This window comes from Ailuropoda melanoleuca, chromosome 15 (assembly GCF_002007445.2).
Source record: "Ailuropoda melanoleuca isolate Jingjing chromosome 15, ASM200744v2, whole genome shotgun sequence".
Classification (NCBI taxonomy): domain Eukaryota; kingdom Metazoa; phylum Chordata; class Mammalia; order Carnivora; family Ursidae; genus Ailuropoda; species Ailuropoda melanoleuca.
This window is the reverse complement of record NC_048232.1, coordinates 23,045,302-23,071,713: the sequence shown is the minus strand read 5'-3', so window position 1 is coordinate 23,071,713 and position 26,412 is coordinate 23,045,302. Positions and strand designations below refer to the sequence as shown.

The following is a 26,412-nucleotide window of genomic DNA, read 5'->3' as shown; positions in this document are numbered from 1 at the left end:
CAAATGATGACCTGTATGTTTGGGCCACATGTGGCTAATCACATATCTCTGCAGACGGGCATAAGAGGATGTATGTGTGTTACGTGTACCAAAGCCAAAGATACATGGGATTCCCTCTAACATGGGCTAGGCGAAATAAACTTGATTTTTGATAAACACACACTTCACTGTAAATCACTTTCATATAAATATATTTTATTGCAGAGAAGTTATAATTATTTACATGCTGTAACACATCACAACATAAATTTACCAAATATTTTTCATGGTGGGATGCTGTAGGTTTCAGATAATAGTTTCAGAAGAACCACAGATTAAGTGAAGAGACTTACAGCTTTATTGACTCTACAACTCTCGGTTGCTAAATGCTAGAAGTCAAAAGGCAGTGTTTCTCAGTCCTACCTGTCACCACTTGCATGCAGAAACCTAGGAAGCAAATACAAGAGAACTGTCGAGTTTCAAATCCATATTGCCACCAAAGTTTACAATGGGCTGAGTTATAATTCATGTCGTAAAGCATTTAATTCTTGCATAAAATATACAGTTCTATTAAGATTGGTATAAATCTACTTATTTATAAACCCTGGCTTAAAAACAAGGACAGGATGCAGCCTGCACATGCATTGAGAAGGACAACCTAGCAAATGTTTGTGACCTTAACAGTGTTGATTCACTTTCTTATTGTTATCAATCTAGGAAAATAACCTCAAGAATTGTAGATTTAAACTTCTCTTGGTGATAAGTAATGGCAATGAAACTCTAGGAAAGACCCGAGGCACTCTCACTGATTGATGCTGGTGGAGAAAAATCTATGGACTGTAGAATGTCACTAAGGTATAATTTGGCAAGTCTTCTTTAAGCCACATCTCTAGCAGGATCATCCTGAAGTGCAATATAAAGTCACTGATGCCTGAACTGCTTATTTCTCAAGAAGTGAATAAAGTGCTAACAGACCTTGAACATAAATGAAATGAGTAGGTGGGCCTGGAAATTCCAAACCAACTTCACCAATATACCTTAAAGTTGTGTTCCAAGGTTACCAAATAGAGAGGCCTTGACTGAAAAGGAAGAAAAGAAGGAAGTAAATGAAGGAAACACAGAAAAATAGAATTTCTCTATCTCTTCACACCTACCCCACCAACCTGAGTAATGCACAAAGCAAGCGAATGGGTGAGGAAGATGGACGCACAGCTTTGCAAAATGGCGATGTGCTCGCTTACTCCTGAATAAAAACCATTAAAAAAATGTGGATGATAAGGAGAAGTCCTAGTTTCTAGCCTCCACTGGGAATGATATTCTCTCAGAACAGCCCTGTATCTACCTTCTGATTCTCTTTTCTCATCCCTTATCCTCCTAGCATGTTCTCCTTGCTGCTCATGAAATGAAAAGCCATTAGTGAGGCTGGAAATGTCCTGGCCAAAGAAGCCACTGACCCCTCGGCATCTAGCACGACAGAAAGGGAAGTCGGCGGCATTCTACTCATAAGTGATTCATCTGTAATAAAATGAAACCGAGCTTTGGAATGGAACCTCTTTGCATGATCACATCAGCAAGGCTAAGTCAGCAGCTTAGGATTCTCATGCCAAGTGCTCAGGCTGGAAGGCAGCACATTTTACAAATTTTGCCTTGGGGGCTGTTTTGCTTTGCAAATAAACCTCGCATTTTTTATTTTGAGCTGGGTGGCTCACAATGGCAATTTGCAGGACTTGTGAGTTTTCCAGTGCTTGGGAGAAGGAAGAGCCCACACCACCTTATAGGCTTTGAATAAATCAGGTTATAAACCTCTTTGGGATTTAAGCCCAGCAAGTGTTACCCCTAGCTGAAGCAATGAATAAGAGTTTATGAGAATAAGTAGTTTAAGGTAATTTAAAATATATATTCAGTATGCATAATAAAAATATATCCATACAATGATCTCGATGCTATCATAATTTTTCTCTTTAAAAAAATACTCCCTTGAAAGTGCTATCAGTAGCTCCCTTCCTGTCTGTGTTTGAAAGGCAAATTCCCTGGCTCTCCAGTACTGTTGTAATTCTCATGTCATTCCTAGAGTCTTCCCTTCTTAGTGGTAATAATAATGCGCGGTACGTTTTTCTCACTCAGCTTCTTCCTGGCAAAATGCTGCTAAGTATGAAATACTGAAAGAGTTAAAAGGGACAATAAATTGGAATGAAGGTGTTACCTGTCTCTGACTCTGAACAAACAGTAGGTAAGTTGTCCTTTATTGAGACATATGACTAAGTAGGACCACTTGATCTCTGAGTCCTAACAAGAAGTGCAAAACAAGTAACTCAACTCATATAAAAAACCCTGATTAAGACAGTATGACAAACCATGATGTGAAATAATAGAGTCAAATCCAAATTCACAATATATAAACCACAGCCAAAACTGAAAGATTTTATCATAACGGTTATGGCTTCCCAAGCCAGAGAAAGCTTACTGAACTGCAAGAATCAACTAAAGTTGATAGATAGCAGGTATTCTGTAACTTGCAATAACAACTGAGTAGCTGCGGATTGCATAAATGTGTTGTGTCATGTAATATCAAAGTTATTTGCAAAATTATACAATCTGGAATGCTTGAATATGAGACACAACAACGTACTGAAACATACATTTATAAGAAAATGAGAGCAATCATTAATATAAAAGGTATTTTGGGGATGCATTAAGTGAGCAGTGCTATCAAGGTTAAATAGGTAAAGTAAGTTCAGTTAGCTACTTAGAATTTCGGTCATATAGGGTCTATGCCTTCTTCTTTGCAAAATCTCATACCTCTTCTGTGACTTCCGGTTGGCTTTGCTTAGGATCTTCAAAGTGCCATGGGAAAATACTGATCAGGGGCAGACAGTGAGGGCTACTCCTCTTAAACATGCTGAAATGTAAGGATTCTCCTCGCGTCCCCAGGGGAAAGACTTCCCTTGGCCAGTCTAATTCTTCCATTGTGGTATTGCTCTGCCCTCCCCGTCTTCTTCCACCTGTGCCTTTCACATTTCCCTCAATTGACAAACACTCCTCAGGGATTTTTGATCCTTCTATTTTCTGTCAAATTCAGGGTTTCTTCCTTCTCCTTTTCTTTCTGGGGATGCTAAACTTTAAAAGTATCCCAGACCTCTTATTTCTGGGGCCCTGCCATTTTATTTGCACTTAACGTGCAAGAGGCAGGTAAAGCTACACTTCTTTCAGCATTTGGTTGATCTGGGGTCTCAAACTCCCAAGGACACACCTCAGCTCGTGTAGTTAAAGGCTGCTGAAAGTTATTACTTGAGTGATAGGAGCCGGGTGTATTTTCCTCAGGGGAAGATGTCTTTTTTCCCTGGTCTCCTGTTGGGTTGAGATTTTCATTCTCGACTTTTGATGCTACAACTTTGGGGGGAAGTTCTTCATATTGCCCAGCACACACGTTGGCTGCATAATGCTGACCGTCATTCTCATCTTTGGCTCTCTCTGGGGGAACCTGAGTCTTGGAAATCAAAGGCTTCTCATCGTCAAAACTGGGCTGACCTTGGCTCTCCCAAGGGCATACCTTGGCCTTGTCTATGCTCTTCTGATTGGTTTGCTGACACAGTTCAGCTGCCTTGGACTTCTGATGAGATTTCTCCTTTAAGGAAAAAGTTGGGTTTTTCTCCATTTCAGAAGCTGCAATAGATACGTGTTTTTGAACTTTTGATTCTGAAGGCACGGGACCAGGGGCCAGGTCGTAAATCTCCCAAGGGCACACTTCCCCTATGTCAAAGTTGTTCTTCATCTGGGTGGTGCCTGGGCTCATGTCAGAATTGGCAGTGGGCGGGTTGACCCTTTGTTGCTTCATAATCCCAGATTTCTGAGGTTTTCTTGGCTCCTCCAAATGATTGGCGTCTTGGGGGGCAGAATCTTTAGTCTCTGCATTATCTGAATTTGAGTATTTTCTGTTTGTTTCTTTATCTTTTGGCAGAGATTTCTGGGATTTAGCACGGTCTTCCATGCCTGATGTTTGGGTTTTCCCAGCTAATCCCAGAGTCTTCTCCTTGGCACTTGCTATGACGCTGAGGGACTTTTGCAACACGGATGTTCGGGGGTGGCCTGGCTTCTTCTCTGAGCTGAGATTGTGAGCGCTTGCTGACTTACACACCAAAGGCACAGACTCTGTGGACTCGGCCTCACTGTTTTCTTTCAGTTTTTGTGTTAGTTTCTTACTTGATAGAGACTCCAGCGTGGAATGTTCCGTAGCCTCCTCTTCTTGACTCTCCACTGGTAAACTGTGGGACTCTTCTGTGTGCTCCCTCACATGGTCGTAAGTGCTGTGTGACTTCTTTAGTGAGAAGACTCGGCTTTTCAGGGACTCCTCTTTGGGCTTCCCGGTGTTACCTGAAGACTCTTGTGGGTTCTTCCTGGCCAGGGCAGTGCTTTTGGCTGTGCTGTGGTCTGTGACTTCCTTGTCCTCTTTGGAACACTGCCTGCTGACCGTCTCTGGGATCTCGGTTATGCGCCTCATGATTGAACGGCCTAAGCCCTTCTTAGAGCACCGCTTTTTCTGGAGGTGGGGATTATTTGTAATCATCTTCTTCCTTTTATATATTTCCAACTGGGCATAGAGTTTCTTCAGCTCATCCTGTCAGAACAAGAGCAAAATTCACAGAGATGTGGAACTTAGTAGGTCAGCCAGATACTATCACTAAATGTAACCTGAAGTCAGTAAGCTTGGGCTCTTTAGGGAACCTGCCCTACAGCTTTTCATACCATGTGTGATCATCGACCTTCTCCTCATTCTTACTTTTCTGATGAATCTGTGTTCTGTTACACCTAGAGTTTGAACTTGAAGACATGCACACATGCATCTGGCCCTGCGTTCACGGGGTGAGCCCTTTGGATTGACATGCTGTGTGCGCCAGACTCAACCGGGACCATAACAAAACACAGCATATCGTTCATTGACAAACCATATTCCTAAACAATACTGGAAGCATCATGTAGCCGTTGATAAAATTACCCCTAATGTTGGATTCGGTTTAGGGGACAACAGACCATCAATTACTAAAAGCAGCTTCTTACTCCAAACGCTGGTATACTGTCACAGATTACTTTCAGTAACCCGGGCTCTCTGCTCACAGATCTATCCTACCTTTCCATTAGCCAAATGTCATACGCCGTAGTAGGGAATATCACCCATTCATCATTATGACTGCTTGTAAGTCAGCTGAGACTATCAAGTTTGGCCTGTGTAATTTTTACCATGATGTATGTTTTAGAAAAGGGTTAACTCTGCATTTGATGTTTTCAGTTCTTACACACACACACGTTCCCCCCTCTCTTTTTCTCTCTGGGCATGTGTGCACACAGGTGAGCGTACGTATACATCAGCCCACGCGTGCTGGCCTGTGTGCACAGGGTAAGCCCGAAATAGCAAGGCTGAAATACTGGCATTACCCGAATGTCCTCCGGGTCTAAGCTGTGTTCACTCCACGCGGAGTTGATGCTGCTGTTCAGGTAGGACCCAGACCGGCCCAGGTCTAGCTCGTCTTCATAGGCTTCTGTAGCAATGTCATCTCGGGGGTTATTGCTTGAATGTGAAAACTGCAATAGAGACGCAATATGAGCTGCAGACATTAACATCACTGGCAGACATGGCAGAAAAATTTTCTAAAGCTTCTAATGTCCAGATCCTTTCTCCAGCTTAGCTGAACTCATTCACCAAACTCTTTATAAAAGATCCGCTGCTGTATTTGTGTTTTGCTTTTCATGTTATACGCTAGAGCTCATAGGCCGTATTAATACATGGTTCCTTCTCTGACTCCTATTTTCATCCTCATCTTTTCTCCAGGCTCCCGGTGTTCATTTACATTACTCCTCATACATGATATTTGCATTCTGAAAATGAAAACAAGTAGAAAAACCCACACAAATGTTCTCCAAGAGTAGCAATTTAGACCCACTGGCAGCTGGAGGGAAATTTTTTTTTGGAGCACTAGGGTGTATCTTGTGTTTGTTGTTTCACATCACATAGGGGAGGCTGTATGTCACCGAGGGGTACAACTGGCCCTGGTCACAGACAGTGACTTTGAGTCTACTATACATAGCTCCAAAAAAGTTGCCCCCAAGACCTGGGGGACAGGGGATCCTAATGCTAACATCAGCTATGCTGACAATCAGATTGGAAACAAATCACAGAAGATCTCTGGAGCACAGTGCTCTCAGCCTAATGTGATGATACTTAAATTTAAAATTCAAAGGTTCACTGAAATTACAGAATTTTTTTCTCAAACTCAGTATTCTCAAGTTCTTCTTTCATCACATTTTGAGGTATTTTTATTATTTTTCACATGGCCTTTTGATATTTTTCAGTTTCATGGATTCTTGCTATCTCTGTTCTTCATCAAAAGGAGACGTGGAGAAGAATGAATCGAGCAAATGATGGAAAGTGGGGAGAATCAAAACAATTCGGCCACTTCACACAACATATAAACCAACTGACTGTCCTATGAAAATTCGGAGAATGGTCTAGGGAATATCGCTCTCTTCTCCCAGCTTGTCATCAGGTCAAATATTCCTTTAAAAAATTAACATACCACCCTTTCACGATACAGAACGATTTTAATGTCGACGTTTGTTAAACTATTTAGGTGGGCAGGTGCACATCAATATAAGATAACATGTGAAACAGCAACTCTCTCTGTAAGGAATCATCAATGTTCTGTAATTGGAGCTGACTGAGCAACCACAGAAACGGGGGAATCTTTCCTTCACTCTTCTACTTACATCTGTGGTTCCGACATGTGTCAGGAATTTAAGGCTACAAAGATGAATAAAACAGAGTCCCTCTCCTCCAGAATCTCAAATGCTACTAGGAAACCACCCAGAGGTTATTTATAAGAGTGGACCTCTTCTTCTTGAGCTTCTCAGAGCTGCTCAGAGATGATCATGAGTTTAAGGACCACTTATTGTCAGATATTGCCCATTTTCTGCTTTATTATTTGTCCTTAGTACTTACATCTACCTAAAATAGTATTTTAAATATTTATCTTATTTATTTCTTGTTTCCCCCTTCTCCATAATATATGTACTACAAGAGCACATATTTTTATCTGTTTGTTAGTCTTATTCCAGGATATAGAACAGTGCTTAGGAAAGCCCCTCGATGATTCTGTTAAATTATCTGAAGTTGAGATATAATTCACATACCATAACATTCTCAAATTTCAATTGTACAATTGAGTGCTTTTTGGTATATTCACAGTGCTGTGTAACCATTACCACTATTTAATTTCAGAATATTTTCATCACCCCCCAAAAGAGCCTTAAGCCCACGAAAGCAGTCACTTCCATTTCCCTTCTTTCCCAGTGGCAACCACTAACCTACTTTCTGTCTCAACAGAGTTGCCTGTTCTGGACATTTCATATAAATGGAATCACACAAGATGTGGCCTTTTGTGTCTAGCCTCTTTCACTTGGCATAGTGTTTTCGAGTGTTGTGGTGCGTATCAGTGGTTCGTTCCTTCTTATCGTCGGGTAGTGTTCCATCGTGTAGATATGTCACATTGTGTTTCTACAGCTGATGGACGTTTGGGTTGCTTCCACTTTTTAGCTATTATGAATAGGTCTGCTAGGAACATTCATGTACAAATCTTTGTATGAATATGTGTTTTCAATTCTCATAACTGAATGAACAGCTGGAGTAACAGTACATCCATCTAATAAAAATGTAATCATATAATGCAAAGTATGAAAATGGGTAAGATTAACTGCAGTAACAGACTAATCCATGAAAACCGTGGCTATCTGGTGTAATTCAAGTAAGGAAGAAAATAGGCATTTTTCTCTGTTTACATTTGTTTGCCCTTTCAATCAGGCTGAATTTCAATGTTTTGCTTGTGAGAGGAGGTAAAGCCTGGAGTGAATGACAAGCAGTTATAAATTCTTGTCTCAGCTGTGCGAATATTATATTACGTGGTACTATCCAGGTACACAATGTTCTAATATTTTGTTTTTCTATGTGTGAGGAAAATAATAATAATGCTCTAACTTGTATGTTTTTTCCCCACACTCTGATATCATATTATTTCACTGTAAGCAGCTTTATTGCTATCATGTCAAAGATGAAGAAACTGAACCTCAGAGAGATGAAAAGTTTTGGCTAAGGTCATACTATATAGCTACTGTGGGTGGAGCATATATTCCAAATCCTTGTATTCTGAGTGCTGGCCCATTTTCCCCCACTTCGGTGTGCTTAGATAATTCTTTGCCAGAACCTATCATTATAAAGCAAGATTTTTCTATACACAGTATTATAATTATTTATATAAAAATTTTCTGAATGTTTACAACACAGTGCTTCCTGAAAGTAAATCCAAACAGGAGGATTCTTAGTATAGGATAATTCTCTTTAAAAATGATTTTGATGTTAGAGCTACAATAAAAGTTACCTTGAACCCATAATTAAATCATATCTGGAGAGCAAAATATTTGAGAAAGAATCAAACCAGATGATGGGTTTTTGTACAAAGTGAAGCATTTAAAAATGATATGGGACGTTTAATAAATCCTAATAAATCCTAAAGGAAAAGAGACATCTCGTTCCCTGAGGAAAGGCTTTAAAAACATTTTAGAGTGTCGAGCAAATCTCCACACCTCCCTTTCCCTATATCGCCAGATATTTTTTTTTTAAAGGAGAAACAACTCCATGCTTATTTAAAATAACTGTCTTGCAAGAGAAAAGTAATGTTAAAGGAATACCTTTGGAATCAAAAGCAACCCAATGGTGACTGTCACAGTCAAATGAGTATGTGCAAAATACAGCATTAGCATCCAGTCAGACTGAAGTCTTGAGGCAAGAACGAATCTGAAATGAGAATTCACCAAGTTAGTAATCCAACAAGATCTCTATTTAAGACACTAGGATACCGGAAACCTTTTTTCCTCAGTGTATTAAAAAAAAAAAAAAAGCAAGCATGAGAAAAGTTGTACTGCTATTTCTGCGGCATACAGTTCATCACAGGAGAATGAGGCCCTAAGGAACCCTGATTGGATACATAAGACATGAACTCTTTATTATTTTAAATGATCAGTAGTAAGAAAGACAGCATATAGATATATAACGTGCTAGTCATTTCCTGGAATAATTATTTTGTGTGTAAATTGAATGTCTAAAGTAAAAGCAGTGAACATATGTGAATTCAAAACAAGAACAGATTTACAAACTAGTGGCTTCAGGCAAATCTGGGTTATAAGACACAGCCACATAAGTCTTGATTCTAATCTTTTTCCTTTGAAAACATTAATTAAGAAAAAAGTTAAGGGGGCGCCTGGGTGGCACAGCGGTTAAGCGTCTGCCTTCGGCTCAGCGTGATCCTGGCGTTATGGGATCGAGCCCCACATCAGGCTCCTCTGCTATGAGCCTGCTTCTTCCTCTCCCACTCCCCCTGCTTGTGTTCCCTCTCTCGCTGGCTGTCTCTATCTCTGTCAAATAAACAAATAAAATGTTTAAAAAAAAAAAAAAGAAAAAAACTTAAGAAAAACAGGAGTTGGTAATTATCTGCCTTTGTGAATGACCTCAGAGGCTTAAATGATAATGCAATGGATAAAATGCATATACTAATGCTTTGTAAAACACATCTTTTAAAATAAAAATTTTAGTTGTTGTGAAGTATCATATTGTTTTAAAATAATTTAAAATCCTATCTTGCTAAGGAATTTATAAAACTGTGCTTTAGGACAGTCCTGTAGGAAACATGTATAGGAAAAATTCAGTACCAATATCTACTCTGGTGATTTTGGAATATTTTTGTATATCAATAGGTATATGTACAAACTAAAACTCAGGTTTAAGGACTCATTCTTTTGTGGAAACCAGGTGATGATTTTATTAAAGTCATTTTGCAAACATATTCTTCTTTTGATTTCTTCCCATCCATTGTTTATCCATGAAAGCTCACTATGAGACTTTATTGTGTTTATAATTATAAAATTAGCATTTTAAAAAAATATATTTTATTTATTTATTTGACAGACAGCTAGAGAGAGAGAGCAGAAGTAGGCACAGCAGCAGGCAGAGGGAGAGGGAGAAGCAGACTCCCCGCTGGGCAGGGAGTTGGATGTGGGGCTCGTTCCCAGGACCCTGGGATCATCACCTGAGCCGAAGGCAGATGCTTAACCAACTGAGCCACCCAGGCACCCCAGTGAATTAGCATTTTTTATAAAAAGATTTGGGAGGGGCAGAGGGAGAGGGAAAGAGGGAGAGAAGCAGACTCCCTGCTGATCACAGAGCCCCATGAGGGACTCATCTCACCAGCCTGAGATCATGACCTGAGCTGAAATTGAGAGTCAGATGCTCAATCAACTGAGGCATCCAGGCGCCCCTAGAGAATTAGCATTTTGGTTCAGTGACATACATCATCATATTTGAAAAGCTAACGTCTTAGGAAAATGCTTATGATATAATCATAAAACAAACACATATGAATGTGCTGGGTGGCACAGCGGTTAAGCGTCTGCCTTCGGCTCAGGGCGTGATCCCGGCGTTGTGGGATCGAGCCCCACGTCAGGCTCCTCTGCTATGAGCCTGCTTCTTCCTCTCCCTCTCCCCCTGCTTGTGTTCCCTCTCTCGATGGCTGTCTCTATCTCTGTTGAATAAATAAATAAAATCTTTAAAAAAAAAAAAACACATATGAATCTAAAAATAGAAGAAACTAATTTTATATCTGCATTATGCCATATCCATGATAAATTTACTAAGTAAATTAGTATTATTAATACTTAAAACAAAATTTCCATCAAGGGGATTTCTTCCTCATTTTCACCTCCATCCTCTCCCCCCCATCTCCTCACCTCCCCGCCACCTCCCAAAATCAAGCTAAAATGGAAGCTCAACAGTTGTTCAAAATGGGGATACTTTCCCCTGTGTTTGGAGACACAAAATGGACTTAAAATATATACACAGAAGTACAGAAAGCTCATGGCAGTTCACCTATCACCAAACAGGATTTTATTAAGTAACACCTTCTCTAACTCCTTGGTGAGAAAAGTGGCTTTATACCCTGCCTGGAATATGACTAAATGAATATTCACTTTGCTTGGGGATGACATACTTTTGACAAATCCCGTGCTGGGTCAGGTGAGATTTTTTTAAGCACTGAAATAGGATCCTCCTCAGTGACAAGTAACAGTACCCGAGGCATAGTACTGAGGCCTAGAAGCAATATGAAACTGTAACCTGGAAAATTATACAGTCCAACTCTGCTGGGGTCATTGCCAGTCCTGGAGCAGACAGTTATATCAAAAGAGATGGATTTACATTCCAAAAGTGTTCTTTCTCATGCACTGGGAATTTCTGTCTCAAATGCCAACACAAGTGGTTAGCCTGACAATATCTGGAAGGAACAATGGTCACATATATTTTAAATTACAATGGTGAGTCTTCCAAAAACTTAATTTGAAGTGCTATATACTAACATCAATTGCCCCTAAATTAATCAGCTTTGCTAGGTCTGTTAGGTTGCAGTTCTGAGTAGAAATATCTTAAGAAAAATTGAGTTTTGCAGTCATTTTAAAGATTTTTCTTTAAAAGACTATTTCAACTTCTCAAAAATAGACCTAACAGTCAGGAACGTAGAAGTAGCTAAAAATTGAGGTTAAGAATAAAAACAAACTTTTAAAAAGTCTTGCACTTTCCCAAAGCTTTGCTCTATGCTTAGTAAAGGATTATAGAATAGATCAGGCAAAATGCCTTCTGCATTATTAGACTTCTAGACTTAATCCTTTTAGATTATTTTTGTTCAATCTGGCAATTTGGTGAGAATAGAAGTAAATCTGTATATAAATATGTAGTCATAGCTTTACGTTTATATATTTATGTATGTATATATGTATACGCAGTTATGTATATATAATTTTATATTTTAAGCAAACAAGAATGAACATTTATGCCTATTGATAGAGAATATCTTTGCTGACTTTGGATGCCTTATTTAATATTACTTCATTCAAGTAAAAAATTACAAAGATTGTTTCAGTTGATTTATATTATTAGGTTACTGCTTCCTATTCTTGGACTTTATCAACACTGGAACCACGGCATGTATGAATTCAGTTTATGTGTAAATAAAAAATTATATATACTTGATTCCTTTAATTATTACTGCCTATTACTTTCTCCCTGCTCATCTCCCCAAAATCAGTGTTCCGTAGATTTACTGTGTTAAACTATAATTCCATCCTTGATCCTTTATGGCCATACAATTTAATTTCCGAGACACAGTAGCTAATACATACTATAATTCTTTGAAGCCAACATGCTGCAATCTAATTGGGTTTGGTCTACGCAGAAAGGTAAGTTGAATTTGGAACTTAAAAGTAAGGCTTCCCATTCGGGTTTTCTTAGGCTTGCCAAAAAGCCTACCATACCAAGGCTGGTCACCCTGCTACCACGAGAAGTCCTCCCTGTTCAAAACTCAAGGGAGACTACACAGTTGTCTCAAGGAAAATTGATCTTTTTGAGTAGAGCATGTTTATTAACACATCTACTAGGTCCAACATGAACAATTCAGTCGGAGCTTGTGTCTATGTGAACCCAGCTAGGCTGGTGGGTTGTCTGCGACTCTGTGGAAAAGACCTAAGCAAAGTCAGAAAGCTATTTTTTTTTTAAAGCAAGTTCTATGCACAGTGTGGGGTTTGAACTCATGACCCTGAGATCAAGAGTTGCACGCTCCCTGACTGAGCCATCCGGGTGCCCCCAGAAAGCTATTTTGAATGCATATTTAGAATACGTTTCCTCACCTCAGCCCAGTATTAAAACAGAATTTTCTGAAGGGTGGTTGCTATTATCAGATGGCAATTGAGGGCTGGGGGGATATCATGGTGAATGGTTTGGAAGGTGCTGGTTAAACAAAGTTAACTGGGTTTCCTTACAGCAGGACTTCTCGGTATGTCACATTGTGCGGTGACATTCCTAAAAGTGAGCTATCAAACACCACGTGTCATAAATATGCACAAGCATTTAAAAACAGCTAAAAGTGATACCCTAATATATTAACAGTGCTTACCATCTCTGGGTGGTTGGATTAGGGGGTTTATTTTGTATCATTTTATGATTTATCTGCAATGACCACCTGTTGCCTTTTTAGGAATTTTTAAAAGTTCATTTAAAAAATAAAGTTATCTTGCCTACGTGGGCAAGTTGAGAGTTTAAAGTCCATTGAGGAGCACCTGGGTGCTTAATGATGAAAATGGAACAGATGTAAATCCTAAGACAGACAAGGATAAAGATCAATTTAGGTAAATGCTTTGAACAGATTTAATTTCTTGGGCAATTAATTTGGTTCTAAGAAATACAGCAGCTGATTGTGGGGCAAAAGTAGGAAACCCTTTGCATGACATAGTCACATTCTGACAACAGAAGACATTTAAACTTGCCTGTAAATTTCTTTTGGCATGCTTATAACTCTTTAATTGGTTTGTTAATATAGCACTTAACTTAAAAGTGGTTCTAGAGAAGCATGTTTGTAATATCTTGAAACATAGGTGTTTGATAATCTGGAAACAAGCAACAAAAATGCAACTGTTCTTGGGAGACGGTTTGGGAGAAGTGTGAAGGCTGGGGAGCTCTGCCCGTGACAAGAGTGTTCTCTGGTGCCCACACGCTGCAGACCCAGGGCATCGCCTCTCACATCTTTTCAGCTCTAGTTCCAGTAGAAGAGAGAGAGCCTTCTTTTTGCCTATTTATAACATCATATTTTGCTTCTCATCTTTCCTTCCTCTTCTCTTTTTCTCTTTTTTCTCTTTCTTGAGAGGGGGGAAAACAAAGCAAGGAGGCAAATTCCTTTGATTCCTGGCCCTTTGGTGGAATTTCCAGGGTTGTCAAATCATAAATACTTCTTTCCTTATTTTAAAAGTTAAAACAGTGTAGGTATGCCTAAGGTTCGGCTGCTCTCTGGCATCATCTATTCCTACAAGTGCAAGATATAATTTTATAACTATTGACTAAAGTGAGAAATGATAAATATCTTCTAAAACTTCCACAGATCCACACCTTCCCACTCTGACTCCCACTATTATTAATCTCTGTTTTTCCACTGAGGGAAAAGACAGATATTCAAAATTTCTCATTAAATTCTTATGTATGTCCTAATTTTGTCGAGCAAATGAATGACATCTTTTTGTTGCTTTTCAAATTATAGGATTCCTTTTTTTGTTCTCACTGAGGTTTTCATTTCATTTTCAGATATAAATAGATGTAAATTCTCAGAAGATAAATCATACATATTTCATTTTGTTCACTTATCATAAGCTACCTTCTTCCTCCTTTGTACTTACTGATTATAGTAATAAATGGGATATCAAAAAATGGAGGGCCAGGCCATACTCCTTCCAATAGAAAGTCACTGCTAAAATGCGATAGTGATAAAACCTCATTGCACACAGGGGCACGTGGATGGCTTAGGCGGTTAATCATCTACCTTCAGCTCAGGTCGTGATCACATGGTCCTGGGATCGAGCCCCATGTTGGGCTCTCTGCTTAGCCAGGAGTCTGCTTCTCCCCCCTCACTCTCTCTCTGTGCTCTCTCTCTCTCTCTCTCAAACAAATAAATTTAAATAAACAAACAAAAAAACCTCATTGCACACAAAAATCCAGTCATTGGATTGGAATGGTTTTTCAGTTTTGAATTTGGCAGAATTGATACACATAAGCTGACTATCTGAGTATTAAGATTTTAAAAGTGTAAACCAGTGTATTAACATGAATGGAAACATACAAAATTTATCTATATCTACATTATAATGTAAGCAGGTGGTGCTTTATATCTCCAGAACAAAAAGCATTGTATATCATAACAACAGTCAATGACATTCCCGTAAGTGACTTAATATAATACAATAATATTGAGTAAACCTTCAGATAAATAAAGGTGATAACAAAACATCAGAAGGAACTAAGAACAGCAGTTTAAAGAAAAACTGTAGGGGTGCCTGGGTGGCACACTTGGTTAGGTGTCCCACTCTTTTTTGGCTCAGGCCATAATCTCATGGGTCCTGAGATCGAGCCCCACGTCAGGCTCTGTGCTCAGTGCAGAGCCTACTTGGATTTCTCCCTCTCCCTCTGCCCCTCTCCACCACGTGCTCTCCTTTTCTAAATAAATACGGAAATCTTAAAAAAAAAAAAGCAATGAACTATATTCATTTGCCATTTCTGTGACAAAGAAATTAGTCAACTTAAAAACACTATCCTTCCTAAATCTTCCCATTATGTATGTTATCCAGTTTTGCTATTTAAATTAAACTGCAACACATCAAAGAAACAAAACAGTTATTTACTAGCTCCACAGAACACTTGCCTAATTGTATGGAATATAGCAGAGATAATGAGCTCATTGTGAACTGCAACGGCCATATAGCGAGGCTCATGAAATGCTGATGGCACTGTCCGCACTGCATAGCAGAGATAAACACCCCACAAGAGGAATAAAAATTCAGCTGTGAGAAGAATGAAAAGAAAAGAAAAACAATTTTCCATTAGTTTTATAGGTGAATAAAAATGTAAAATTTAAGTTCTTTAGCATGCATTTTGTGTCTGTTATAGAAACACAGGTTCAGTTAGAAATAGATGCATACAAAATGTCATTCACATATGAATACATATGACATATATTTATTTTAAGATTTTATTCAGTGTAACAGAAGATTTTTCAAAGGTATAGCTTGGTTTTTGTCTCAGATTTTTCTTTTGCTAATACCTGGCTTTTTCCTAAAACAATTTTAAAATAATTTTCCACATCCCCAACCTAAGTTTAAGATATTCGTAGAGCATCTGGGTCATAATGAAGTCATCAAGGCAACAAAGGCTTATAATGTGTTTATATGCAGCTTCTAGAAATTTAAGCTCTTACTGCATTGAATTTGGTTCCACAACATAAAGATATCCATTGCCAGAAATGTGAGAAAACAGGTTGTTAAACATTCAGTGGCATGTTTTATAAATGAACCACTATTTCTTCACACATGACAGAAATCATATCTTTTGTGGGTGGAGTGCTGAAGGCTTCATAAAATTCACAATCACCTGGTTTGCGGGCTCAAGCCAGAAGAGACGAGTGTAGGATAGCAGTTAAGGATAAGGGCTTCAGAATCACACTAGACCTGACTGGAAATTCTGGCTCTATCTCTAATTAACTTTGCATCATCTAAGGCAACTTAACCTTTCTGGCCACAGTTACCTTATCGGGAAAATGCAAATAACAAAAGTACATATTTCATGAGTTTATTTGCTAATGAAATCAAATAATGAACATAAAGCACTTAACATAGTTTCTGACATAGTAGATATTAGATAAAGAAATAAGTAAGTAAAAACACATGTTAAATGGTTCTTATTGTTGAACATTTCTTTTGACTTTTCCCCAAACCTGAACATCGCTATTTTAACTCATTCTGACCAATAATTGTTCAACCCATTTTATCTGTCTTAGCGATATGACCTCACTGGAAGATAGCATCTAAAGAAGATAATATCTAATTAATAAGAATAAAGAAGAAAGCTTTAATTTGGAGAAAACATTTCATCAAATGCATCACCACGAGGTAACCTACTTACTTATCTATTGAAACACTGACTTTCATTCCCATATGCTAAGCTGTTTACCTGCCAACCTTTCAGCATATTTCTGTCAGTATTTAAACATTAGGTAGTGCCCTAATTATTGAAAATCCCTTAAGTAAACACATCTTTCAAGAGCTACCCTAAAACCCTGATGTGGTCAGAAGCCAAATAAAAAATAAGCCACACTCAAAGCCCTCCATGAGATTTATTCAGTATGTTGGCCACTGCCCATGTGCTACAAATGTTCTTTCTAGCAGAGTTCTACGGGATCAGGAAAAGCAATCAGGAAATGCTGAGGTCTTCATGTAGAACTTTCCTTCCCAACTCTTGTATTCCTGCCCATGCTACTACTATTGCCTCTTTACCTGGGTTTGAAATCTCAGCGCCGCCTTTCACTGGTACTTTTCTACTTTGAGCTGTTTTTTACATGCATCACTCCTCTCAATGCCCACAATGACCACCCTTTGAGCGCCTATCATGTCACTTCTTAATTGTTACAATTACATTTCAACTGCCCCACCAAAACCTGGCTTTACCTTGGGTTCACTCATTCTTCATTTACAGAAACTCCACTTTGATCACATCAGGATTTGTCCAAATCCCTGGTACTCCATTTGGGTTAGCTGATTCACATTTTCACTATAGGATTCACTCATACCCACTTAGGACCTGGGAAATAATTCTTGCCCTCAGAAGGGAGATTATAAAAGATTCATGCCTGGGCAGACATGTCCTCACTTTAAGACTTTCTTGGCCCCCAGGTTTAATGCTAGCTGCCCACTTTGCTTGGCCTTATTTTTTTGTGCTTGTATATTTTTCTTGGCCCCTGACTTACCTAGTTGCTGATCCTGAGGCCAGGCTTTTGTGAGGTACCGCACGCACCTTCACCCAGAAATCTTCAGTGGCTGACTATTATTTTACAAATACTTGGTCCTGGCACTCCTTGCCCCTGTGACTTCATGTTATTATGTCCGCAGCATGAACTGTAAGCTGACCCAGGAAGACTCATCCTCTGAACACTTCAAAGGTTCTTCTTCTGAGCCTTTGTTCATGTTATTGCTCACACAAGAAATGTCCTCTCACCCACATTTCCAAATCCTATACAGTTTTTCAATGTTTAATTCAGGTCCCACCTCCATCACAAGGCCACCTGAATTGATTTCACCTTGCACTGAATTTTCCTTCCTCTAATCTCTTATGGTTTTTAGCTATTGATATTACACAATGCAGAGAATAATGCCACACAATATATAACTGAGAGAAAATTGTTTGTGGAGTCTTGTTAATCACTCCGTTCCTCAACGCCAACTAGTTACGACCTTCATGACAAGAAACAAGTCTTATTTATTTATTTATTTCCTTTTTTATTCAAGTATAATTAACATTCAGTGTTATATTAATTTCAGGTGTACTATATAATGATTCAACAAGGAATTGAGTCTTTCAGTAATTTTTTCTGCCTTTGCCTACTTAGATAGCAGCAGTACTGAGCATACATAGATAAGATTCAATAAATATTTGTTCAATTGAAAGAATATAAATGAGACCAGTTTCAGGTTATTGGAGATGTAGACTCTGTTACCTTGCTACTCCATCTAACACTGCAGGCCTATACGTGATCTAAAGGTTACACTGGCATTATTATTAATAGTGGCAACTGCTGTTTACTGATGGGCCACTAAGGGTATGGTGATGTGTTGCAAAAATATTAAACAACACCAGCACAAATATATGCTGAAATTGAAGGATTCATGTGTAACTGACACTGTCTTAAACACACTATTCCCTGCTACTTATTGTAGTGTTTTTATATAATGTTATCCTGAAGATTGAAAAAAGGGAAAATACGCAGGTTAATTAGGGTGCTACAATGTAGAATTATATTTAAAAATAAAAGATAAAATAAGATTCCTCCTAATAGCTAAGCTTAACATTAAAATCATTTCATTAGCAATATCAAACAATATGCTGTAGTTGAAAAACAATTTATTATTCAAAGTACTAATTAAACTAAATGTGATATATGAAAGTTGTGCTTGGGAAAAAAATCGGTTTCATACAATTAACTTCAAACTAACATCGCAATTAGGAAAGAAAATATGCAGATGTTACCAAATTTTGCGGTGTTATTATGTGGGAGTTGAAATATGTGTTGTGCTTCTGCTTTAGAAAATAATTTCTGCTGTTAAATGATTTTGATGGGAGGCATGAGTATAGTTAAAAAGGGAACTGCATTTATATTTAAAGATCCAAACAGGGCTTCCAGAAAACTGAGGTATTTTACTTTTAATCTATAAGGGATAACAGTTTGAAAGTTAACTACCATAGCCTTTTAAAAATTAATAGACCAAAATGAAAGTGATTTCACATTATTTTTAAAAAGGGCTGGGTCAAGCAAAGAAGTGAGAATTGGTATCAGCTCTTGGACACTGAAGATGCCTCTGCTCTGTGATCTTAGAACACCCACAAGGGCTGAGAGAAACGACTTCTAAGTACAAAGTCTCTCAAGCTGTGGTTCCGTTTGCCATGTTGCAAAGGCACTTTTTCTTAATAACATTTTATACTTCTTAGCCCTTTAAAATATTTTTATGTGGCACAAATAAATATACAGATGAAGCATTTATGTTTCATTTCTTTAAATGTCCAACTATTTCTTTTAATGTCCTCCTCTATCTTTCTCTAAGTCCTTCAACTTCAATGTTTACTGATTTTATGCTAATAACATGGTAGGTGGCACAGAAGTGGTCATGAAGTATTAAATCAAACAACTTCAATAATGTTTGAGAATAACTCAAATTCCAGGGTTCTAGGGTTCAATTGGCATACAGGAGCCTTGATATTTTAGAGGCTTAGTTGCCTTTTCTTTGGTTAAAATTAGTATAGTCATGAGAGTTATAATGCTTAAAACCATGAGAGTGATACTTCTAGAATTTCAAAGCTAGAAGTGACTATATTAGATCATGTAATCTAAGGGTACTTAATTTTGAGTGTGTATCTGGCTGTCAAGGTGGGTGGTTGGTGAATTGCTGTTATTCTGCTTGCCTGAAGTCAATTTATTCAGCGTCGGGAGAGAGAGTGATGGTGAAGGTGGATGTTGCAGTGGGTTTCACAAGTAGCACAGTGGAGGCAGGAATATCTGTCTGTGCCCTCCTCAGCTCTCTGGAAGCAGTGAGCCAATGGATGGGCAGTGTTGGGCTACAGAACATGCCTGTGGAGAACCTTATACCCCTGTTGCCCTCACAGTGTTCAGAGAAGAGCGGAGCCTGGAGCTCAGAGCTCCTTAGTTCCTGACCTGTGTTCTTGAAAGTACATCCTTGACCTGAGGGTTTCTTTTGCTCTATTACTAACAGGCGTAGACAGACCCTACTGAAGAAAACAAGTATTTTTCCAAGCAATAATTGCTTGTATTTTAAGCAATTAATATGCTAATTATAAATCGCCAGTAATTCCATTTGGAATGACTTTTTGTCCCCTCAATCTGACTTTGTAGTTAACATTTTCTGAACGTGTCAGGCACTGTGCTAAATGCATTTTGTACATTATCTACATGCATGAAGGCTTGCTTGTAGGCTGGGGCAAAATGCTGATGCCCCAATTTCAAGCTTGTGTCAGAGATCCTGTGTAGTAATACTAAGGACTACTGTTGTAAATCACGCAAACTGTGTAGGTCATATAGTGACTTGATGATTCTATTCTCTTCTCCACTCACTGCTAGGGAGCTCTCTGAGGCAAGAACTGCTGTGAATGGTCACACATTTGCATGCTGGCTTTGCTTCCTTTCACATATTTCTAGAACTTGCATCAAGTCTTTCACAATCTCTGAGAGGGAAAGTTAGAGTAGGTATATTTTCTTCCCTCTGTCCCTGGCACGGACACTTAAGATTTTTGAAGTGTGATATGGGGTGACAGAGATTTAGTGAAATGCAGATACCTCACAGTTTATGGACACACATTCAAGATCGTGAATGTAAGGAGAGCTCACAAAGACAGAATTAGATTGGGGACCTCTCAGGGCACAGGGTCAGTGTCAAGTTCTGTCTTCTAGTAATAGCCTTCTGTTTCCCTCTCCCAGTCATTTGCGTGTGTGTTGTCTGAGGAGGGAGCTGGAACTGGGATTATTTGTTACCATTTAAAAAATATATTTAAAATTGTCAATCTCTTTAAAGACTGACAGCACTGACAATTATTTGCCTTTGCTTGGGCTACCTCACTAGATTTCCACATACTTTTTGAAGGGCTAACTTGATTGGTTTTAGGATGATCATAGTGGGGGTTATATTTCTGTTTGTTTATATTCTTTCTTTGGGGAAAGTTATTTGAGTTAAACCTAGTTTTTTGAGTTAGAAGTTAATTATATGAAGCCTACTTCTTTGAGATGTAGTTCTTTGTATGACCTTAAAGGGCAAAGCGAGAATAAAATATTTTATACTTTAATTTTATACTTATAGTGTCATTTTCTCTTTTGGAAGTTAAAAAAAATTTAACTTCCATGTTCAATTTCTAGTTTATAAAATCTTTGAGACAATTTTGCTGAGTTAGGCTTGGCTCAGGACATTGCTTGACCACTGAGAAGGGGATTCACATGGTCATTACAAATCTGCCTTTTTCTTGGCCAAGTGGTCTCTTTCTTATTTAATTTATCCCAGAATTTTGACTACTTTGGAGAATGGGTCTCAGTGAGTAGAAACGGAAAACCCACACACTTTTCCACTCCTACATAATCTAATCTCAGAGGAAGTGGTGACACCAGGCTTCCTCTGATGACTGCAGGGATCGGGATGGGTGGAGCTGTAAGAACACACTGAAACTTTTGGTCCATAAGGACTAACAGCTTGTTGTTTCAAAGATGACAGTCCTTTTAATACATGGAAAAGATCTGCCAAAATCTTCTTGACAGCTGAGTTAATCTATGGGCTATTTCTTTTCAAGCAACAAAAAGATGGCTTTTTTCCCCTCCTTAATGTTGCTGCTCCCATTTAAAATTCCAGGGTTCCACCGGGGAGCTGAAGCTCCTTAGAAGAAACTATGACTGCCACAGACGTCCCAGTTACTCTTGCTCCACGTCCTTCAGGAGCTGTCCCAAGATAATCCCCAGCCCTATCACGAAATTTCTTTAACTTCCAAAAAGAAAAGTGGCACTGTAAGGAGAAAATTAAGATACAAAATGATTTGTTCTTTCAGCCCTGTGGCTTCATATAAATACTTCTCAAAGATGCAAAATATTTTTCAGAAGAGGTGGTATATAAATAAACAAGAAAATAACCCCCACTTTACTCTTTCCAAAAACATTCAAGCAAGACTTTTCATAAGTACGTGTGAGTTTCTAGCAACGTAGAACACGTCAGGGCAAATAAACCGTCTATGTGGTCAGCCTTTTATCCTTTGATTGAAATTAAAAATACTTTTTTTGAAGTGGTAACAAGTGATGCAGTCTGGATTAAGACATATAGTACAACAGAGTAAAAGAAGATACATGTAAATGAAGGTACACCATGAACATTAATCTAAGTCAGATGAAGAGGAAGTTTAATCTATTTTCCCTCACACTCATTAAATGGTGCTTATATCACATTTCATCTTTCATAAAATAGCCTAATCTTCTAGGGTAATTAAGTATTTAAATCTTAGAAATAATTGCTATTTTAGAATTTTCCTATATAACTCAATAAGACAGTTACTGTAGTCGTCCTGGTTCCTTCTAAACAGTGGCATATGACTAATTAAATTACTGAACATATTGTCCTGCATGTTTAAAATACTATATCAGGAAGGAAGAGAACAAAGAAGAAGAGCATGTCAGTGAAGAGGAAAGCAAAGATTGTATTTTCTGCAGTGAACACACTCTATGTGAAATTCATGGAAATGAATTAGAACTTTTGAATAGTGGGGGGAATCAATATTGGGATTACCTTAAACACCCAAATATTTAAAAATTCCCAAATGGAATGTGAACCCAAGCTTATCATACCTATTTGATTATTACTAGATTTTTCTCTATGTCTTTCTTTCAAAGTTGGTGAATAAAATATATAGCAAGGAATGTCAAGCTCTAAGAAGTTCCCCAAACCACAAGATACTTCATGCACTGGACTTTAAACAATTATGAAGACATGGGCAAAGATCTTAATTTAGAGAAGAGTCCTTGTCAGGGAATAGTTTTTAAATCATATAAATGCGGTTGAAAAGAGTTAGGGCATAACAGTGATATAGAAAGATACAGAGAATAATAAGAGAAGGTGAATAGAAACCTGGGTAGAACTTTTTGTATATATTCCGTGCTCGGTTAAGGAAGGCAGCAAAATAGCTTTATTCGCAGTTATGTCCCTTTTAAATCACATTAGATCATCATCACCTAACTTCTAGAAGTAACCAAGGAAACATTTCCGTGCTTGCCTAGATATGAACTAAAGTCTGATGCAGAGATTTAGCCGTGGGATGGAAGTTCCCCATGTCCTTGACATTGCCATCTGTTAGTCACCCTTTTGCCGCCTTGTTGTTTCTTGCAGGTAAGGTAAGAATCTGCTCACTTATTCTAACTTATCTTGGTCACTGGTACTGTTTCACTATCATCAGTCTATGTTCTGAATGTGTAGTCAGAAACTGACTGCCAAGCAATTAAAGAACGAACTCCATTATATCATCCCCTCTATTAAATTTATGTATTCCAAACTTGGAAGCCCCATATTGGAGGGCTCTGCCTGCAAGCGCTAAATCCAGGTGGTCTTCTTTATGCTGGGGGTGACATTATGAAGGTAACTCAGGCCTGAGAAGTTAATTCTACTCATTTGTCAGTTTTTTACCAACAAATTAGGAAACTCCTAGGGTAACAGAGTTTCAACTTTTTAGCCATGAAAAATCTTATTGCTACTGTGCAAAATCCTGAATGTGCACAACTGACTACCAATTTACTAAGTAGGGTAAGTAGATTTAGAAGAAAAAATCTGAGAATCCTGCTACCAACATTTTTAGGATACGTATTTGCTTTCTCCATTACTTTAGAAGAATGTTTCTCAGTCCCAACTCCCTTATCCTTTACATAGCTCTAAAAGGATGGTAAAACAATAAAAATTTTTATCAACAGCATATCAGTTTCATTCTACTTCCATATTTGTAAATGCATTATGTGATATATTGAAAATTGTAACTCTGATTTGCTACGCCAAATTCATACCAATCTCTCATTTTCACTGTTGGACAAGTCAGAGCTAGAATTTCATAAAAGGGCAATGGAATGCCAATTTAGTTCTATAACTTGCTCAAAAATACCTCCCAAAATCTGAACATACACTTCGCCATTAAAATGCATGTGGGGACAATTGTGTAACTCCTGGAATTTTAGCTTTAACATGTTTCCTCACACTGGTCTAATTCTGACCACAGAAAATATTACAGGATAAAGGGAGCTGAGCTCATCCTTTATTCTTTCAGCAAATATTTATCGAGAGCTGACAGATACTTTGTTAGTTGTCAGGGATAGACTGAGAACAATCGAGGGAATGTTGCTGAGCTGTGTTAGAGCTACCAGGTTGGGAGAGAAAGGAAGGATGAGCAGATGTAAGAAGATGAATGGAAGATCATGTACTTCAACATACTCAGGAAAATTCAAAGTGCCGAGCCACATGAGGATGAAGAGTGTAAGTACTACAGTATTACAGAGTTATTAGAGTTACAGACGACTTTCAAAGAGGTATGGCAGCTTAAGTCTTTATAGGAATTCTAGTCTAGAAATATTCTGGAACATTCACATTTTGAAGTTCATTTTCCACCACATTAAAAAAAAATCTTTAAAAAACTCCCAGACTATTGGGCCTGTAAAACACTGCTGCATGTTCACCTGCCTTTTATAGTCTCACTGTTTATGCCTTTATCTGTTTTCCATTAAAGCTGACCTTACAATTTTTTACATAGGACAAACTTGAGAATTGAAAATTATAAATATATATAAATAACCATGGGATTCTGAAAGTCATCTTTCCCCCCTTTCTATGTTTTCACATATTTCCTCTCATAGGGATTTGGAGATTTATTCCAAGCAGTTTCTAAACCTGTTTCCTCTGTCTGAAACACCTGTGGCAGGCAAATCACCTGTCTGAGCAGTTCGGGAGGTGCCCCGCGCAGTAAGCAAAACAGAACAGATCCATCCTTTACATTTATGACCCATATTTCTTTTTTTTTAACTTAAAAAATTATTTATTTAAATTCAGTTTAATTAACATACACTGTATTATTAGTTTCAGAGGTAGAAATCAGTGATCAATCTGTTGCATATAACACCCAGTGCTCATTACATCACATGCGCTTTTTTTTTAATGATTTTTTATTATATTATGTTAGTCACCATACAGTACATCCTTGGTTTTTGATGTAAAGTTCAATGATTCATTAGTTGCGTATAACACCCAGTGCACCATGCAATACGTGCCCTCCTTACTACCCATCACCAGTCTATCCCATTCCCCCACCCCCCTCCCCTCTGAGGCTCTCAGTTTGTTTCTCATAGTCCATAGTCTCTCATGCTTCATTCCCCCTTCTGATTATCCCCCCTTTCTTTATCCCTTTCTTCCCCTACAGATCTTCCTAGCTCTTATGTTCCATAGATGAGAGAAATCATATGATAATTGTCTTTCTCTGCTTGACTTATTTCACTTAGCATTATCTCCTCCAGTGCCCCATATTTCTAAATAGAGTTCTACTTTCAGTGGGAAGACTAGTATTGCACTCTTTTAAATGGTTCTTTAATTTGTATTTTTTAAAAAATAGATCTTTTTGACAGGTAAAGCTATTCCAGAATGCATGTTTATAAATATATTAAACATCACTTTCTCTTTTTTTCTAAATTGACTCCTGACACTAATGTAAGTGTACAGAGCTTCCTGACAAAGATTTTCCACAACCTCAAGGTAAAACCTCTCTATTGCTTCTCTGCAGCCTGTCCCCCATATAGAAACATTTCCATTTCAGAAATGGAATAATTTAGCTTTCGGTACAGGTTTCTTCTTGGCTGACTGAAGACACAAGAATAGATTCTTGAATAACAGTCTGAGCATAAAAAAAATCTAAGGGCAGACCTGCTACTTATAGAAATATATGAAAAGAACTGAAAAGAAGCATCTGCCGCACATTAGAAAACATTAAATTAAGAGAGGTTAAATACAGAATATCTGGTGCTACATGCACTAGAAAGAAAAATGAAAGATATGTGAAAGATAAATAAATGTAATTGCTGTAGGGTAGTGCGAAATAAAATCACAGCAACCACATGTCTCTGATTTTTTAAGAAAGTCCTAATTTCAAATATTTGTTCCTGTTGTTAAACCATGTGTCTCGACTTTTCTTTAGCAAAATGTGTCGTCGCAGGAAAAGGATATTTGAAATGAAGGTGTTCCAGGAGTTTATAGGATGGAAACAGTGCCTGGAGATAACAAAACCACCACCACCACTATTTAACTTCCTCTCACCTCTTGGTCTCTGCACCTTATCACTAGTCTTTTATTTTCTGAGACCCTAATGTTATCATTTAACATCTGCGGGAGTCTTAGTTTAATGCCTGCCTCTCAAGTTTTGCTACTTTTGTCTCACTCCTAAAGCCACGACCTAGATCTTCCCATCATAATAATCGATCTCTCCTCTTAGCTTCTCTCTCTCTTCTTAAATTAACTGAGACTTGCTTGTTGTCCAAGAACTGCATTCCCTGTAGCCCTCTCAAGCTATGGACCTCAAGCTATTCTCTCTTGTACTACCTACCCCAGGCTTCTCAGGAAGGGGAGGTCAGGGTCCTCCTTGCTTTCTGTGCACCCCTTTCTCTGGTATGATCCAGAATTACTTGTATTTAAAAAATGCCTACT

At 38.2% G+C, this 26,412-nt stretch overlaps 1 protein-coding gene across 1 annotated transcript in view; it reads right to left on the bottom strand.

Annotated features, from left to right (window-relative positions):
* Positions 1-204: 204 nt before the first annotated feature.
* The window catches only part of GPR158 (G protein-coupled receptor 158), a 473,863-nt gene continuing 447,655 nt past the window's right edge, over positions 205-26,412 (bottom strand). Inside the window, 4 exon segments of the mRNA XM_034644366.1 lie at positions 205-4,594; positions 5,410-5,556; positions 8,713-8,818; positions 15,306-15,444. Coding sequence (XP_034500257.1) covers positions 3,119-4,594; positions 5,410-5,556; positions 8,713-8,818; positions 15,306-15,444 — 1,868 coding nt within the window. The 3' untranslated portion in view covers positions 205-3,118.